Genomic DNA, 14,035 nt, shown 5'->3' with positions numbered 1-14,035 from the left:
CGATGGGACAAACGCAGCTTGGTCCTATGGACCTTGCCCTCCACCAACTGGACCGTCCAAGCGTGAAAAAGAGAAGGCCATTTTCTTGCTGTTTGAATTGCTGCCACTCTGTAGGGGCTACAGAAGCACATGAATCCAGGGGACGGCTACTTTGTTTTCTTGGTTGGTCCTGATCTAGACTCTGTTTTTCAATGCTGGTGTTGCCATTCTATCGCATTCTAGCCCGCACAGCAGACGCCCACGCTGCCAAACATGCCTTTACACATAATTAACTGGGAAACATTACGGCTTGTGTTTTTGTTTTCAGCATGCGGAAATAAGTTTCATCTTTTGAGGAAAAAAACAGAAAAAACAATTTCACACCTATGTTTTTGTTTCTTCAAAACAAAAACAAATCCAGAATCAGAATGTCTAGGGTGTAGGCTAGTTTATATGAGCTATTTCACGTAAGAGAAAGTGTTAAAAGGCATGGAACTAAAAATAATAAACTCACTGCCCTTTACAGCTGCAAACGTGGTAATTTAAACACTTAGATCAACAGGAACTGTCACAACAAACGGCATAAATGAATTCTAATTGTTATTTTCCGTGGCCAAAGCAGTTTAAATACAACAAAATTACTTAGGAGAAAGTTATGTTGGTCTTTTCTCACAACCCAAAAATCTATTAACATACAGCATATTCGTCATCTCATGGATCATTCTTTTGGTGAGACCTAGCATTGCATTTTCATTGGCAAATATGTTGGAGTCGATTTTGCAGAATTCCCTGCAAAACCATATGCAAGAATTTAAATTCAATGAGAATTTAAGAGACTCGGAACTAAAAATATAAATTCATTCTCAAATGCATTTGGTAGCATACACTGATACAGAAACTGTGTTACGTGGACCAAAAATATTCAAAAATAAGGACCATGTAAACACCCAACTCTCATCTCCTGGAACACAACTATTTTGACATTTGGTTCGTATGGAAAAATGCCCAATGATACTCCTCAACTCATGTAACATGTGCACACAAATACCTTAATGGCCATTTCTGAACTGTCCCTCAGTGGCACTATAACACACAAATGCCATGCTTTGCTCTTGCATTGGAGAATATAAAATGCACAATTTTCCAAAAACATAACAATTGAAAAAGAAAATAAATACTTACTGCCGTGTAACATCTCCAAGAAGCATCACATATCATCCTTGAGATCTCAGATATTTTCCTTTTTCTACACCGTTCAAAAGCTTTTCATATCTATAAACACTCCCATATCACAGATCAAATCATTTTATGCCCATCAAGCTTTGGGAGATAACTTGTACTGTCTACAAAAGCTCCCCTGCTTGTGAACCTGTCTTCTTTTTTTATTTTTTATTTTTTTCTTACAATGGAAGTACACTACAGTGTGACATCAAAAAGCATATCTCTTACAGCATAGAGGTTGCTTACTTTGGTACAACTGCTTCCAACTGCTTTGCTCATCACAGGAGGCTTTGTATGAATCTGCTCTTCAACATGGGGAAGATAAGATACTTTAGAATTCAAAGATGTAATTCGAGCAGAATTTTCCCCGTTACCTCTATCACCTATTTCCTCTGTCAATGGGAATCCAAAGAGTCTACAGCTACTTTTACAAGAGGAAACTAAATTTTGGCTGCTGCTAACTGCAGAGTGATGCTCTTTTAATAGACCACAGGAACCTGTTCCAACCTCAATGCCCCTCCTGAAGCAAATATTACTAGATGATGAGGGAGTAAGATTTCCACCATATGTCTCAGAAATATCAGCCAATTTTCGATTAGTAATAGCCTTCTCCTTCTGATTATCAACACTGTTTGTAGGGTGAAAACCTAGAACTGGAGTGCATGCCTGCTGGAACATCAACACAGAAGATGGAGATGATGCTTGTATCAATGGTGCACGTGCAGGCACATGCACACTAGCATCATAGCCCCACATCAGGGCAGGCCATCCTTCTCTAGAGCTTGGCACTTCAACTCCATTTAAGATTCCAAGCCCATGATTTTCACAAACCTTAATAGCAGCCGACGCCATTCCATATGGTGGGTTTGAAAGTGTTTCTTGACCTTGCAAGACCTTTTGGAATCGAAAAGATTCACCAAAGCCTATGCCTTTACAGGAAATGTCAGAAGCCCCAAGTAGGTTACAACTGACACCATTTCCCCTTGCAGCAATTCCAGCACTGTTGGAACCATGAAAGCATCTCCTTCTTTCAGATGGATGATCATGAGTTCCAAAACCATCATAAGGAGTATTAAAACCTAAAATTTCTTGACCTTGCAAGACCTTCTGGAACCTTAAAGATTCCCCAAAGTCTGACCCTCCAATCCCATCTGTAAGAAGTAAATAGAAATTAAAAATTCTACAAGGAAAATAAATTTGGTTATGATGAAACAATTTCCTAAAAAATATAGAAGGACCTACTAGAAATTGGAAAATCTGGTTTTGTTGAAGGCAAACCATCCCTAAACCTCTTTGAACCCGGTACCATAAAGCCATTAGACCCACAAACGGAACCACAGGGTTCAATCTCCCACGGAGAAACCCTGTTATGTCGATTAGCCTCTATATCATCCCACCTTACCTACAGAAATGAGCATAAACATTAACTGCTAGTTAAGCTACCAGCATGGAGACGTCACAGTTTTAGAGCTAGACTATTAATGATGCCACAAAACAAAAGAGGAAAAAAAAAAAAAGGAATTTATTTTATCAATAAATAAACAAAATTTATGTTTCTCCAACTGTCACAAAAGGTGAGTCAAAAATATTCAATGATGCAATAGTTTATTTCATAATCAAAAGGTACCATGCCTTGGTAAAATGTGTTCAGAAAAAGAGGCACAAGCATTGACATGTAAATCTTGAGTGTCACATGCTCCCAATTTGTTAGTGTTTCAATCAAACATAATTTGCAAAGAAGAGAAGAAGAAGAAGCTCAAATTCATAGAAGCAGAAGATGAACAGTTTACTTTGCTACCAAAACAATTCTAAAGAAATAACAGAAAATTGCACTGCCAGTTCCAGCGCCGAAAAACATTGACACTAGAGAAATCTATACCATGCAGTTGATTGTCTTATGGTTCTCTAAAACATAAATAGGAAAACAGATATACTGCTATATTTCAATGGATAATAGAAAGCCAAAAGAACAATCCAAAAACTTATCAACCATATATTTTAACAGAAAGTAATCTATTTTAGAAATTAGCACCAAACCATTGGGCCTTGAGTAAAGGCAAAAGCCCAATTTACAATTTTAAATAATTCTATCAAAAAGTCAGCTCTGGAACTACAAAGTCTTTGTTTTTTAATTTTTATTTTAATGACTTTATTCAGGCATTCAAGAGGTATATAAGAGATATAGAACTTCAAAGTCATGCATGCAGTATACAAGAGCTCTGGAACTACAAAGTCCTGCATGCAAATATTTAGAAGTTCTGCAAGAGATGCATACCAACAAACACCTCCATTTTGAACCAGGCCATCTCAGATCCATATCACTAATCCCAGTTACTAGGCCAGTATACCTGCCAAAAATGTATTACTCAGATTCTGACAAAAGCATTGTATGATAAAGCTCTGCAAGAAAATGTCTGCCTAACCTTCGCTCAGCTGCATCTTCTGTTTCGAAACGCATTTTGAACCTCATTCCAACAGAAAAGGAATGATCAAGGCTCCTTGAGAATTTCCGAAAAGGTATTATGAACTCTGATGAGCTTGCTCTACAAGATGCACTTGAAGCTTAGAGGCATTGAGATATTAATTCGAGAATATGAACCAAGTGAGCCTCCAAACATTAACTACAAGTAAGGATGGCAAACTACCAAGTGAAACTACATTTATTATAAACAAAGGGCTAAGGCAATAAAATACCTAAAAGCAGCAGATTATTGGCAATAAAATCAACTTGAGGCACAAATTTTGAATAACAACAAAATCAAGGTTCAAGATTGCCCTATGGCTACAAAGCCCGCAACAGACAACAGTTTAGGAACCAAAAAATAAGGATTATGCATATTCAGCATATCCACAGTCACTATCTAGCTTGTCTGCCGAACAAACTCATGCTGCACAATTTAAATGGCGAAACTCTACTAATATAATACTTGGATGAACTATGAAGACAAATGAAAGGTTTAGTCATTCTACACTAAGAAAAAGGGGGTTAGTCTTCCAAATAAACCACATCATCTGTCATCAGTTTTGCACTGTACATTCAATATGTGGAGCTGCATGTGCAAGTTTAAATATAAGGATTGTTAATCATTGCTCAAAAGTCAGAGAGCAAGTGAAATAGAGAAGTTAGAAAGCTCAGGTTCCTCTCAATATCAGAAACCATCGCCACCAAAGATCCCCAAGACAATGAGGGATGAGAAGTAGAAGATTTGTTTTAAACAATTTTGACTTTTATTGAACACTACAAACTTCAAGGTATCCACTGTTCATTGCCCTGCCTTCCCCTTTGAGCAACCTTAAGGGCAACTTTGACATCTATAGCTAGTCACTGTGATGTCTAAAAGCTTAGCAGAGCTATTTGACAAATCAATTTCATTCCCAAGAGTTCATTAGCAGATCACAAAACAGTATAATGACAAATTCAAGCTCTAGAACTCTGATTTCTCTGACGAGGACAAAGAGGTATATATCAAACAAAGTCACATGGTCCATCGTTAATTGTAATTAATAAATACGTATTTTCCTGTACCAAGAAGTCCCTTACAGTTTATCTATAGCAAGTCAGTTTCTAGGAAAGATGAAATTACAAAATGTTTTGACGTTGGAATCAAATTATAATAGTTGGCATGGAAATACAGAAAACTTGGAATACCAGCACTAAATTTGACAATGAGACTAGCTATGCTTATGCATAAAAATTATACACTGCAATTCTAATTTGTTTCACAATTAATTCAAAGAGGGACTACACTCAATATAAGAATTGTAGTACCAAATGCCTATACCAAAAGCTATAACTAAAAGTAGGAGTGAGACCTAAATCCTTTATACTACAGCAGCCCAAGAGCCACATTTCAACTGTGACTTGACCCACGCCCTGGACCTCTGCCATGAGGACAAATTTATTGCCACATCTTGGCCAACAATCACTACCTTAGAAACTATCTTGTGAGCCTGTGGCCCCAAGAATCAAATCATGACCTTAACTTTGATTCTACTTGTTGAACAAATTGTTTGCTTCTGGACAAAATAACTAAGTGAAGCAGGATTGCATGTCTGGTGAGAGAGTATTCTAGACCTAATTTCAAATGACCATAACTTTTCCTCAATGGGGGTGTTACAAGACTCATAGAAAATGCACGAAAAAGCCCAAACAAGCCTTATGTGCGGTCAGTTTCATCTACAAGTTTTGGTCCCTTCGGGCCCCAAATTTGTCAATGTCAACAGCTTTTGATAATTTATTGCCACACCTTGGCCAACAATTGCCATCTCAGAAACTAATCGTGACCTTGGCTTTGATTCTACTTGTAGAAGAAAGCAACTGCTGCTGGACAAAAGAACCATGTGAAGCAGGATTGCAGGTCAACAAGTCTTATGGTGTGGTCAGTTTCATCTAGAAGTTTTGCTCCATTTGGACCCTAAATTTGTCTATTTCAACAACTTACTGCTAATTTATTTAGAAACTTTCCATTTTTTGCATGATTTTCATTATTGAATGATAATTTATGGGTGATCTTGTTTTGTGATTTAGAACTATATATTTTATGAGTTTTCTAAAGGTGTGCAGTTTTTTAGATTTTCAAAATGTAAATATCTTTATGAGATCATTAGTTTGGTTGTCTACCACACTTGATTAATAAAATTCAAATTTCCAACTATCCATGTTCCTAGAATTGATCCAGGATAATATTAACTGCTTCAGCATTAATACCTTAACTTTCTTGGCTTTTGACTACATCAATTGTTCCAGGACAAACCCTGTCTAATGGCAAATAAGATAGAATGAAGCAACAGATGTGTCAGCAATGACATTCTGACAAGAGTCAAGTTCATGGATCATCTGCAATGGAGTGAGTAGATGACATGCAAGATCTACAAGAAATGAGCTGTGAAAATTGAATGCACAGCGGAAAAAAATGATCTTACAAACGCAGCAACTAATAGTGAAATATAAAGAACAACAATCACACAGATTATAATGAAAGCAATAACAATGACACAAAGAATTACATGGTTTGGCAATGCCTACATCCATGGGAGCAATCGGCAATTTGATTATCATTATCTTGTGTCCAAAGACACTTTGTTACATAGTACAACATATATTTATAAGTTTCCTGGAGCTTTCCCTCTAAAACCCAACCTGCCCAACGTCTCAATTCAAAGTTTGAAAACAAACGCTGAGCAATTGAGCCAAACTATCGACGGTTTGCAGAGATACCATCGATGGTTTAATACAGAGAGCAAAACCGTTCACGATTTGCAAAGATACTGTCAATGGTTAAATACCGAAAGCAAATAGTCAATATAACAGGTTCAGAACTATTGACTGTTTCACTGAATCTGGACCAAACCGTCGACGGTTACAGTGAAACCGTCGACAGCTTCCTCTTGCAAGTCAGCATTCCTGTTTTCTTTATGTTTTCTCTTTGTACATGTCTTCCACTCAATCATATAAGCCACATGCTACAACAAAATGATAGCCAAAACGACGATCAATCATGACGAGAGCTCATTAAATCATGTGCAGCATGCTCGCACAAGTGTTGAGGGGCATAAATTTCCAATATCATGGTGAAAATACAAGTTTTGATGAATTGTTCAGTAAAGAAGATTATCTGCAATGGTTATTTAAACAAGCAAGATTTCTTTTATTACATGAATGTTCCTAAAGAATGAAAAGTGAGATTTGTTTCAAATAAACTTGGTCACCATACAGCTCATATTAGTGGGATCTGATACAATTTTGCAAGGTTTGTCAAAGAAAAAGTGAACTATCTTGGTCAACCATACATTCAACTATAGTCATATATTAAATCACCAATTTAAACAAACATGATGATCAGGTATAAGTGAACTTCTAAGAAGGATTAGAATGTGCAAGAAGTCGAACTTCTTTAACTTCACAATATTTCTCTAGTCTTAGAATTTGAAAATTAGAAATTACTATCTTGATGATTCTCCTAAGAAGTTATTGTGCTAGTGATTGAAGAAAATTTTGAATTCAGAATGAGGCAACTATTGAGAAAATAATGGAGGATACCATTGAGGCCAAGCGTTGAGATAAGCCCATATCCTACAGATTCCAAGATCTACTGGAATATTCAACAATGAATACTTCCATATTGGCTTGACATATTTAATGTCATATTTAATTACCAGATTAAACATTTCAAGATCTTTGGGAAAATTTAATTGCAATACTATAGAGCACTTCAAAGATCTAGTAAATGAGTTGAAAATTAATTAAAAGAATATTTGGAATGTCCATATATTGGGAAAAAATTAGGAAAAAAAATCAATACTCATCAAATATTCTAAATTCTTTTTCTAGTGGTGTGTAAAGATTGCAAACTTAACCAATAGGCTCAAGGAAAAGTTTTCTCCAAGCAATGTTTTAAAGGCTCACTCGTGGCTTGCCTCAAGCCTCAAGACGAGGCATGCACTAGACACCTTGAGGTTCAGTCTAAAATTAAAGGCCAATGCATTACAACTGAGGCTTACACATTTGTCCAAAAGCCACTACTTTTGCGCCTTTTAGTTGATGCTTGTGCATTTTGGGTATGTGAATTTCAAGTTTTGATTTGGCTAGAAACTTTTAAGTACATGCTTATATGAAAGGAATGTTGTAATATGAATTGATTTCTAAAACTCTTGAACCCCAGGCCTTTCCAAAATAATTGAGAGTTGCATCTTAAATTCTAAAAATAATTTGAAATTTAGTAATGTTACAGCCATCTCTCAGCATGATTTACTTAATAAATTCAAGTTACTACTTTTTGAATTGCCAAAAAGTAGTATACACCTTATATTTGATTTTTTTTATTTGTAATTTTCTAAATTTTTTAATTTATTTTTTTAAAATATATGTTTTATAGTCAAAATAGGGTTCAAGTAGGATACTATATTTGTTAGTAATATTCTAGAAGAGTTCTTACTGAATAGGCAAGTTTTGTTGGGTTTATAAAAGGGTATCTATGGTGTAAGACAGGATATACCATCTTTGATCCAATAAAATATAATTCTGTTTGTGTCATTGGTTTAGCGAAAAACCCTCTTAGAGGATTTTAGGATTTTATCTCATCCACTTGAATGTCTCAAGCCTTATGCTTCCATTCTACATCAGTACAGCAGATAGTAACAATGCTACCCAAACGCTTTATACTACAGCAGCCCAACCACCACATTTTGACAGTAACTTGATCTACACCACTGGTCAGTCAAGCCAACTGCATGCCTTGGCCAACGAGAGATGTTCGCAACCACAAGATAGTCCAGATTCTGGAATGATTGATGGAAAAGTTGGGAGTGACTGAGACTTGGGAGGAATAATTTGAGAATGGATAACAATAAGGATGACATAACTTGAATAGGCAAAAAATATATCAATAACCTACAGTGGAAATATCTTGTTCAAAGTGAAACTACATATGAAGCAGTTTCACTTGCAAGCAAGGCATCCTTCCTCATATAATGCAACCTGGTGAAATGGTGTCAAAATGTGGTCAACAATTTGTTACGAGATAGAATGAGATTGTTCCACCAGCACCATTCTAGAGTCTCCTGACAGCCATCCTACTTTTAATCAAAACGACTGCACCATTTGTTGTTTTATTGAAGAGGATCAAAAGTAGGAAGGTAATCAAGAAAGTTAATTCATTAGATATTTTTAGTATGATGTTGCACTATTTTGTAATTTATGACTGTTGTAACATACAATTAAAAGATTCCTTGGAAATTTTATTTAATTACCTTCCCTTCTGGGACTGTGAATTATGAGAGCAGGATAATTAGGGAAAGGATCCACAACGCGCAGGTAGAATGCAGGAGGAACAACTTCAATGGTCAAGTAGAGTCTAGAATGGAGGGGCAGTTCATGTAATCTAACTACTTTTAGCATGATAATTAAAATGGTAAGCCTAATTTCTAATTGCTCTCAAATATTTTGCCACCTTATATTACATAAATATTTGACTACAAAAATATATCTTTGTTAGAGAAGTTTCTTCATCTCCCCCTAGGCTAAGAAAAAAATAGGTAATGTTTGATGGTACGATTAACGGAGCAGGAAAAAACAAAAAAAGAATAAATTAAAATAAAAAACTATAAATTGCACATAACCCAATCTCAATTTAACTAGGGTTCAGCACCTCAAACCAAAAATAGCTTTGGGCATTGCATGAAGCCCATTCAGCCTTTTATGGAGGTTGTAGGAGGTCTTCAACCCCAGGAGGTAGGCCCCAGTCATACAATCCCACCCAAACATCTTTGCATATAAACATGGTCATCTAAGGATTGATTTACATGAGAATAAATGAAATGACAGCAAGTACCTTGGATTGTAAAATATGCTGAAGACACTCCCCATTGAGATAGCATTAACAACAGCTGTAAAGCTATTCAGATTCAACTGTTGACTGCAAGGAGCCGGAAAGTGAGAATCACCTTTGACTTGAGCTGCTCTTCGGATACCCAGTCTCAATTCTCCATCACCACCCCTGCCATTGAGAAAAAATATAATGGTTATAAAAAAGGTGTAACCTTGCATTCTTCAATTTAAGGTGTTTATACAACTATACCTTAGAAAGAGCACGGCATCTCCGGAAACAAGCTTCTTCTTGTTCACAAAGGCACTCCATCCAGTTGTAAGCAAATGCCTCCGCGGCTGGCCTGTACGAACACATGTACAATATCAAATTGGTAAGCATGACACCGTTCCATTTAATTCAAAATACGTCCTCAACAGTTGCTACATAAAAATACATATAAATGTTTATTGTGACATACCCCTATAGATATGTCGAAACCTCCATTCAAGGCCATGCAGATCTTTTGCTACAAGCTCTTGTGATGGCCTCTGTTGTTTATAATCCTACAGAAAAAGACAACAAAGATAAAGACATGCAAAATAGAGCTAGTTATTAGGAGCATAAGGAATAAGATTATGATTAATATCCAAGCTTCAAAAAGGTTCCTCTTACCCTAAGTTTGGATAAGTCTTAGAATTTGAATTTATATTGGATTTGAATAAGATATAATGTAAAATTGTATTGAAATTTATCAAAATTCATCCAAATCCAAATCAAAGGTCCAAAATCCATGCTCCCAAACACAGCATTAAGGTAAACCAATGTGGCGAGAAAACAAATGTAGAAGATTACCAGGGGAGGGAAGCAGTCCTCTGCAGCTCGACGAGGCACTGAGAAGCCTCCATGAGTGCTAGTATCAGAAGCAGTAAGAGTCTTGCAGAACATGTGGGGCATGATCAACTTGGCAGCACCTTCAATATCTTCTTCGTCACCATCCCCCACAGCTTCCCCTTCCCTCAATTTCTGCTCAATCTGCTAACAAAACAATTACCACCACAGAACCACAGCAAAAAGTAAAAGAAAATTTTGTTGGGCTGAGAGGTAGGTTACGAGAACAATATTTAGGACCATAAATTATTTCTCTGCTGGGCACCTGAGAAAACCAAATGGTTTTTCTTTACTCATATTTTCTCAGAAACCAGAAGGAGAAAATGAAAACCGTTTTTCTCTAATAAAGCGAACAAAGGAGATATGTCAATGGTAACAGGAAGCAAGAACAAAATCAAAGATTGAAGGAACAAAATACTACGGGGGAGAGAGAGAGAGATTCAAATGAAAAGAAATTATAATTATAAAACGAAGTAAATTTTAATCAAGTCGTTGCAATACAAAGGAAGGCAAAGCCTACCTGGTTTTCAGGAACCAGAGACACCTGTGCAAAAACCTCATCGCTGGCCGTCTCCGCCTAAACCCCAAATATACACAAACAAGTTCCAAAAGACAAATTAATAAAAAACAAACATCCAAAATGTGCTCCATTCAGCTCCCCATAAAAATGCAGCAAAAAAAAAAAACAGAGCTGAAATTCCGATTCGTAATTTCATATCTTTTTCTTTCCTGCATTTTCTCGGCGACTAAACAGAAAGTAAAATAAATAAAAAAATAACCAAAAAAATGCAAAATTAATTAAACCAAAACTCCCAAGAACAAAGAAAATTAGCTCACGTGAAGCTTGACATCGACGACTCGGCAGAAGACGTGAGGCGGAAGATCAAAAGCTGCGGCCGGAAAATCAGACGCTTGCTCCAAGTGCCCCTGCGGAAAGTAAACTACAATACTCCCTTTCTTCGGGAGCGATATCAGAGGGCCAGCGCACGCGTGCCACAGCTCCAAGCACACAGACGACGATGAAGAAGAAGCAGAGGCCAAGGACGCATGCGTGGAATAATTAACCACCGTAGCAGAAACCGAGGACGATGAAGAAGACGGCGACGACCCGGACGACGGCGCCTCGTCCTCGCCGTCGACGGTGTTGAGATCGATCAGACCCCCCATAGTGGTGCCCAGAACCCTAGACTCCGAAGAGAATTTCTCAAAGACGAGAGAGAGGGAGAGAGGGAGAGAGAGAGACGGAGTGAGAGGGGGGGAGGCTACATTGTTAAAGGGCGTGGGGGTGGAGCTAGCTAGCTACTTAACCTGCGCACTACCCTTTTCCCTTGGCATTTGCTAAAAGAAGATGAGTCAAAAAAAACTCCAAAAAGCGACCACTGCCCACCACCCACGCGCCCGTACCCCTCTCCCTCTCCCTCTCCCTCTCCCTCTCCCTCTCAAAAAGGCCTTTGCGCATCAAATCAAAGCTTTTGAAGCTTTAGTTAGACCTAATGTCTTGGATTTATTATGTTGTAAGAGAGAGAAAGAGAAACGCAGAGGCAGAGAGAGAGATTGCTTTCTTCTTCACTGCGGGAGCTGCAGCTGGCGCCGCTGCAGGCAGCTGCCACCGCTAGCTGGGCGGAGCAGAAAGGGCAAAAGGCGTAGCTAGAGAGAGAGAGAGAGAGAGAGAATGAATAGGGAGAGAGTTGTCTGGGTAACGGGAAGTCGCGCTTCAGTAGAAATACTTAAGGGGTGGTAGTTAATTTCTTATATAATAATAATATAAAAAGGGGCGCTTGGCGTACGGCACCCTGTATTTTCGGAAAGACTATCGTGTATGTACGTACTCACTCTTATTCTCAACCTAGTTTTTCTCGGTTTATCTTCCTTTTTTTTTTTTTTTAATATATTAAATAATATCATATTCTCATAAATATCTTTTAGAATGAATCTAACTTAATCTCGTTACTTTAAATAGCGAGATTTAAAGAGACCTAACACGTGTAAAGGCAAATCTTGCTACTTCGTCTAACAAGATTTGTTTTAACTATTCAAACAGGTCTTTTTCCTTCACTTCACTCGCGAACGGACATTGCAGAGAGCGGGGCTTCTGGCAGGAGGAGGACGGTTGAGGCTAGCATGTTGCCTAGAGCAAGTGACCGTTTGAGCTCGATCAAGTAACCTATAAAACTCGTAGCAATGAGGTATGTTTTTCATACCCGAAATCTCAAGTATTTTCATTGATTCTTCAAATTTACTTGAAGCACTTCTCTATTCAAGATTCAGAGCATGGTATTTTGGTTTTGATTTCTTGTTTGGGAGCTGCGCATCCGAAACTCCATCGAGGTAAAACCTTTATTTCATTTTTTGTATGTTTTTAAAGAGCATTTGATTTCAGCTTGAACTTAATTTTTGGAAAAAAAAAAATCTGCCACTCCATTGTGTGGTTACTAGAGGTGATTGTTGCAATCGTTAGTATCCTGCTAATGCCTGTGAGAACATTTTGCATAAAGGCCAATATTTATAATTAAAGCCCTAATTTGCAGTAAAAAAAATTGATGAAGGGTGTTTTTGTAAATGATGATAAATGCTTCTGTCATTATTACAAATAAGAGTTTTTTTCCCATTACTTTCGTTTTGTATCTTCAGTTTCATTTCGGTGTGAAAGACTTGTTCCATCTTCAATTACAGTGACAAGTAGAAATATTTTAGGCGAATAAGTTGGAATTGGAAGGCATGGATTTATTATTTGGTGGGGACATTATGATTCTCTGACAAATTTTATTTACCCGAGAGTTGTACAACCTTTAACAAAAATAAAAGAAATGAATACATACAAGATAATAATTCATTGTGTTGTGTTGCTCTAATTTTATAAACAAATTAGATATATTTAGAATAATGACTTGTTTGGTGACGTGAAATAGTTATTTATTGAAATAAAATAAAAATATAGTTTAAGTTTTAAAAAAATTATTTCTTATATATTTCTAATTATTTGAATAATAAATATTGTCATAATAAAATTTTAAATAAATCATGTGTTCAAAATCTTGAATTATTTGACTTTACTTCATCTATCTAAATAAATTGTACACCAACATCACAATATATACAAAGAAAAAAAGGACCATTCGATCATCAAATTTTCTTCTAACCTGTAAAATATTCATTTGTGGGATCAAATCGTCAAGCTCACTTTGAAACATGATACAGTCAGAAAAGATACTTTTAATTTGTTCACTTTTATCGACATCTCAAAAATGTTCCCAGAAAGGTGTCGAGCTCTTCAAGAAAAATGTATGGTTAAAACCCAAATGATTCTATGTTCTTGAGTTTCCTGAGTTACACAAGTTTCGATGTTATTCTTAATTCCTTGCACAATGAGTGCAGTATTGTGTATTTTAGATTTATTTATTTATTTGTCAAATTTCTTGTCTTTGGTATAATTATGTTAGAGATATGCTATTTGCATAATAATATTTGACTGAACTTATTTAAATATTGTTAGGTTTAAAGAAATATTTCGAAGTGTGAGTCATAATGTTGTAATAGCTATAACATTATTTGAGATTTATTATATTGGACTCAAGTATAGAAATTGTGACTTGAACAATTTAATATAGAAGCTTTTTGTTCATTTTCTATTATTGTGACTT

The 14,035-nt window shown here is 36.5% G+C and overlaps 1 protein-coding gene across 3 annotated transcripts; it reads right to left on the bottom strand.

Moving 5' to 3' along the window:
• Positions 1 to 562: 562 nt before the first annotated feature.
• LOC131144638 (auxin response factor 3) lies at positions 563 to 12,120 on the bottom strand. Of its 3 annotated transcripts, XM_058093396.1 has the most exons (12): positions 11,232 to 12,089; positions 10,915 to 10,971; positions 10,359 to 10,538; positions 9,985 to 10,069; positions 9,777 to 9,867; positions 9,531 to 9,695; positions 3,624 to 3,743; positions 3,476 to 3,548; positions 2,443 to 2,602; positions 1,447 to 2,351; positions 1,162 to 1,251; positions 563 to 768 (listed from the first exon to the last, which is right to left on the bottom strand). In XM_058093396.1, the coding sequence occupies exons 1-11, from the start codon at positions 11,559 to 11,561 to the stop codon at positions 1,246 to 1,248; spliced, it is 2,172 nt and encodes a 723-aa protein (XP_057949379.1). In that variant the 5' UTR covers positions 11,562 to 12,089; the 3' UTR covers positions 563 to 768; positions 1,162 to 1,245. The 3 variants fall into 3 exon arrangements, with proteins under 3 accessions (XP_057949379.1, XP_057949378.1, XP_057949377.1); XM_058093395.1 differs by having other exon boundaries at positions 1,162 to 2,351; positions 11,232 to 12,120; XM_058093394.1 differs by having other exon boundaries at positions 563 to 2,351.
• Between the last annotated feature and the right edge of the window lie 1,915 nt (positions 12,121 to 14,035).

The sequence above is a fragment of the Malania oleifera genome, chromosome 12 (genome assembly GCF_029873635.1).
Source record: "Malania oleifera isolate guangnan ecotype guangnan chromosome 12, ASM2987363v1, whole genome shotgun sequence".
Lineage (NCBI taxonomy): Eukaryota > Viridiplantae > Streptophyta > Magnoliopsida > Santalales > Ximeniaceae > Malania > Malania oleifera.
Note: the sequence above shows the minus strand (reverse complement) of the source record. Positions and strands in the feature narration are given on the sequence as shown.

What these genes read in the sequence shown, in the direction of transcription:
- LOC131144638 (XM_058093395.1), bottom strand. Translation starts at nt 11,561, where the DNA reads ATGGGGGGTCTGATCGATCTCAACACCGTCGACGGCGAGGACGAGGCG. An exon ending in CTCTGGTTCCTGAAAACCAG is followed by an intron (nt 10,539 to 10,914) that starts GTAGGCTTTGCC and finishes TTTTGTTAGCAG; the next exon opens with ATTGAGCAGAAATTGAGGGA. An exon ending in AGCATATTTTACAATCCAAG is followed by an intron (nt 3,744 to 9,530) that starts GTACTTGCTGTC and finishes TGCATCTTGTAG; the next exon opens with AGCAAGCTCATCAGAGTTCA.